General features: G+C 40.7%; 1 protein-coding gene across 1 annotated transcript in view; it reads left to right on the top strand.

Moving 5' to 3' along the window:
* Positions 1–1,605: 1,605 nt before the first annotated feature.
* The window catches only part of LOC101853530 (teneurin-3-like), a 45,907-nt gene continuing 44,463 nt past the window's right edge, over positions 1,606–3,049 (top strand). The window contains exons 1-2 of the mRNA XM_013079506.2: positions 1,606–1,710; positions 2,031–2,144. Of these exons, the coding sequence (XP_012934960.1) occupies positions 1,683–1,710; positions 2,031–2,144 (142 nt within the window). The 5' untranslated portion in view covers positions 1,606–1,682. The remainder of the gene's footprint in view (positions 1,711–2,030; positions 2,145–3,049) is intronic.

The following is a 3,049-nucleotide window of genomic DNA, read 5'->3' as shown; positions in this document are numbered from 1 at the left end:
GGGTTTTATTTAAAATCAAAAGCAGGGCAAATGATTACATTTTCAGATGATATCGATAAGTCAACTTGGAAGGGGGGGGGGGGGGGGGAACTCTCGTGGCCTGGAGGTTAGGGTGTTTGACTCTTATTCAGTAGGTCCTGGTTCGAATCCGATAGCAACGGTAGTGTTTCTTCTCTAAAATTGTCTCCTTTCAGACCCTTTCCTGCTCTTTAACAATGTTCTGTCGTCTGCTTTTGACTCCACTTTCTGCCCCCACCGTCTAACCTCCTTTGCCCTCCTCTTCTGGGCCCCTGACTCTTTCTGCAGCCTTTCTACTGCGTTCTTCTTGACTCCTGCTTACTGCTGTCTTTCAGCAGCACCCTTGATCTAATGGTAGGTAAGATCTACACCTAGCCATCTTGGACAAGGGTGAAGAATCTCGGAGGTCCCGTGTGCAAGTTGCGCACGTTAAAGATCCATTGGTGGTCCAAAATCAATAAGAGTAGGCTTCGACTGACACCGGGGTAAAATTCAAAATTTCCTTCCTACTGAAAACGTTTGGTGTGTCCTGCGCGCTCGTATGACCATATGCAGTTGCGAGCGCCGTAAAACACTTACCAAAAAAAACAAAAAAAAACAAACCCAACCCAACAACAACAAAAACATTCTACTTGCCCAAAAGTTGACGACCGCCTGATTCCACCGCGGCGAGACACAATTTTGTTTTCGTCTCAGACGATCTTTCTATCTCTCTATCTCTCTATCTCTCTATCTATCTACTAAATATGCTATTATAAACGTGCGTGTATCGAACTTTTTATATAATTTATATTTCTCTCTAACTCGCCCTCTCTCCTCTCTCTCTCTCTCTCTCTCTCTCTCTCTCTCTCTCTCTCTCTCTCTCTCTCTCTCTCTCTCTTTCTCTCTTTTTTTTCTCTCTCTCGTATTCTTCCTCTCTCTATTTTAATGTTATATTATTATGCACATATTAGGGAAAAGATAAATGAACTGATAGACTTTCTAATTAAGTTGGTTTGAGAAGCAGAACTATTTTCATATACATTTAGTTTCTTGGAAAAAAAAGAGTTCCAATAGTTTAGAAAACTCAAACTGCCACGTTCGCATATTACTGAGAGCTGGTGCATAACGGCAAGAAGTAAAGGAGATACGGACACTTTGACAAGAAGAGAATATTTGAAAGAAAGAAAGGCAGAAAAAGGGACCATAAGACTGAGAGAAAGAAAGAACGAATTAGATCAGTAGGAATTGGAGAGTGAGAAATGAAAAGAAGTGTGGGGAGGTTGGGGGGTGGGGGGGGGGGGGGGGTTATGAACAAACAAATTCATCGGCAGGTCATACTACATATTATTAAGCTGTTGACATTAAATTAAGGTCAACTTGTCGTGACTCGTGTGCGTGCACCTCGATAGTTGACCCAGCATAACTGACCAGTATTACGTATCATGAAGTTCTGACAACTCCTCTGTTTTCTAGGGGAGCTATGCATTTCTCAAGAATCGTGACTGTTCCAGACGCACGGCTCTCTACGGAACTTCGGTTTTTGGGCACGATTTGGTGGGAATCGTGTCTCCCCTTTCAGTATAAATATTTGGTACAGTCGAAAGGTAAGAATTAACTCTGAGAAGGACTCCAAAGACGTTGAACAGTTTCTCACGTTTGAGCGTTTTCCCAAACCTGCAACAATGTTGAAGACTTTTGTTCTCTTTGCGTGTAAGTATCGAAGATTTTAACACTTTGCTGTAAATGCTATTGTGATAGTTATAGGTGTTTTGAATTGTTTTACGCCCAAATCGAATAAATACACATATAAATACTTTAAAACATAAACAAATTACGTTTTCTATTAATCCCAGAAGGGCAATTTGGTTTACAACGCTAAACATACATGCATACATACATTCATTAAATACCTAATTGTAAATACATACATACATAAATACATACCCATAATATGCATACATAAATAAATACGCAATGCACGTATAAGGGATCAGAAATACAAAAGCTGAGTGTGTTGTCTGTCCCTGCAGGTGCTGTGACGGTGTACTCACTGACCCACTGCCAGAACGACGTAGACTGCCACCCACCTGTGTGTCATGACAGCGCTCACGCCTTCTGTGTGCACAGCAAGTGCGAGTGTGGAAGTGAGTGCATTGTGTCGTGGTTTCATTATGGTGATGATGAGGATGATGATGATTATGATGATTGTTTTTATTATTACTACTACCGCCACTATTATTATTGTTATTATTATTATTATTATTATTATTATTATTATTATTATTATTATTATTATTATTATTATTATTATCGTCATTATCATCATCACAATCACTGTTTTTTATATTCATTTTCAGTACATATATTATTATTTTTATCATTATTACTTTTCTGTACAAAATTATGATGAGGCCTTTGATACTTTGCTGTAAATATTTTTCGCCAACTGCCCCTCTCCCCCTCTCTCGTTGACTCTCTCATTCTTTCTTTGTCTGTCTCGTTCTCTCTCCCCTCCTCTCTCTGCCTCTGTCTGTCTGTCTGTCTGTCTGTCTGTCTGTCTGTCTGTCTGTCTGTCTGTCTCTCTCTCTCTCTCTCTCTCTCTCTCTCTCTCTCGCTCTCTCTCTTTTCTTTCTACCTCTCTCTTTATTATATGTATTCCCCTCTTGCCCTTTCTCCCTCCTCCCCTTTATTCGCTCTATCGCTCTCTTTTTTTCTCTTGCTCTATTTCTTTCTCTTTGTCTTCGTCTTTTTCTTTCTTTTTCTCTCTATCATTTTTTCTCTCCGTCTCTCTCTCTCTCTCTCTCTCTCTCTCTCTCTCTCTCTCTCTCTCTCTCTCTCCCCCCTCTCTCTCTCTCTCTCTCTCTCTCCCCCTCTCTATCTATCTATCAATCTCTCTCTCTCTCTCTCTCTCTCTCTCTCTCTCTCTTTCCACCCATTTCTTTCTTTCTATCTCTCCATCTTCCCACCTCTCTCTCTCTCTCTCTCTCTCTCTCTCTCTCTCTCTTTCTGATATTAGTGGAGAGGGGAAAGACTCGCATGGGTACGACAG

The sequence above is a fragment of the Aplysia californica genome, unplaced genomic scaffold (assembly GCF_000002075.1).
Source record: "Aplysia californica isolate F4 #8 unplaced genomic scaffold, AplCal3.0 scaffold00054, whole genome shotgun sequence".
NCBI lineage: Eukaryota > Metazoa > Mollusca > Gastropoda > Aplysiida > Aplysiidae > Aplysia > Aplysia californica.
Note: the sequence above shows the minus strand (reverse complement) of the source record. Positions and strands in the feature narration are given on the sequence as shown.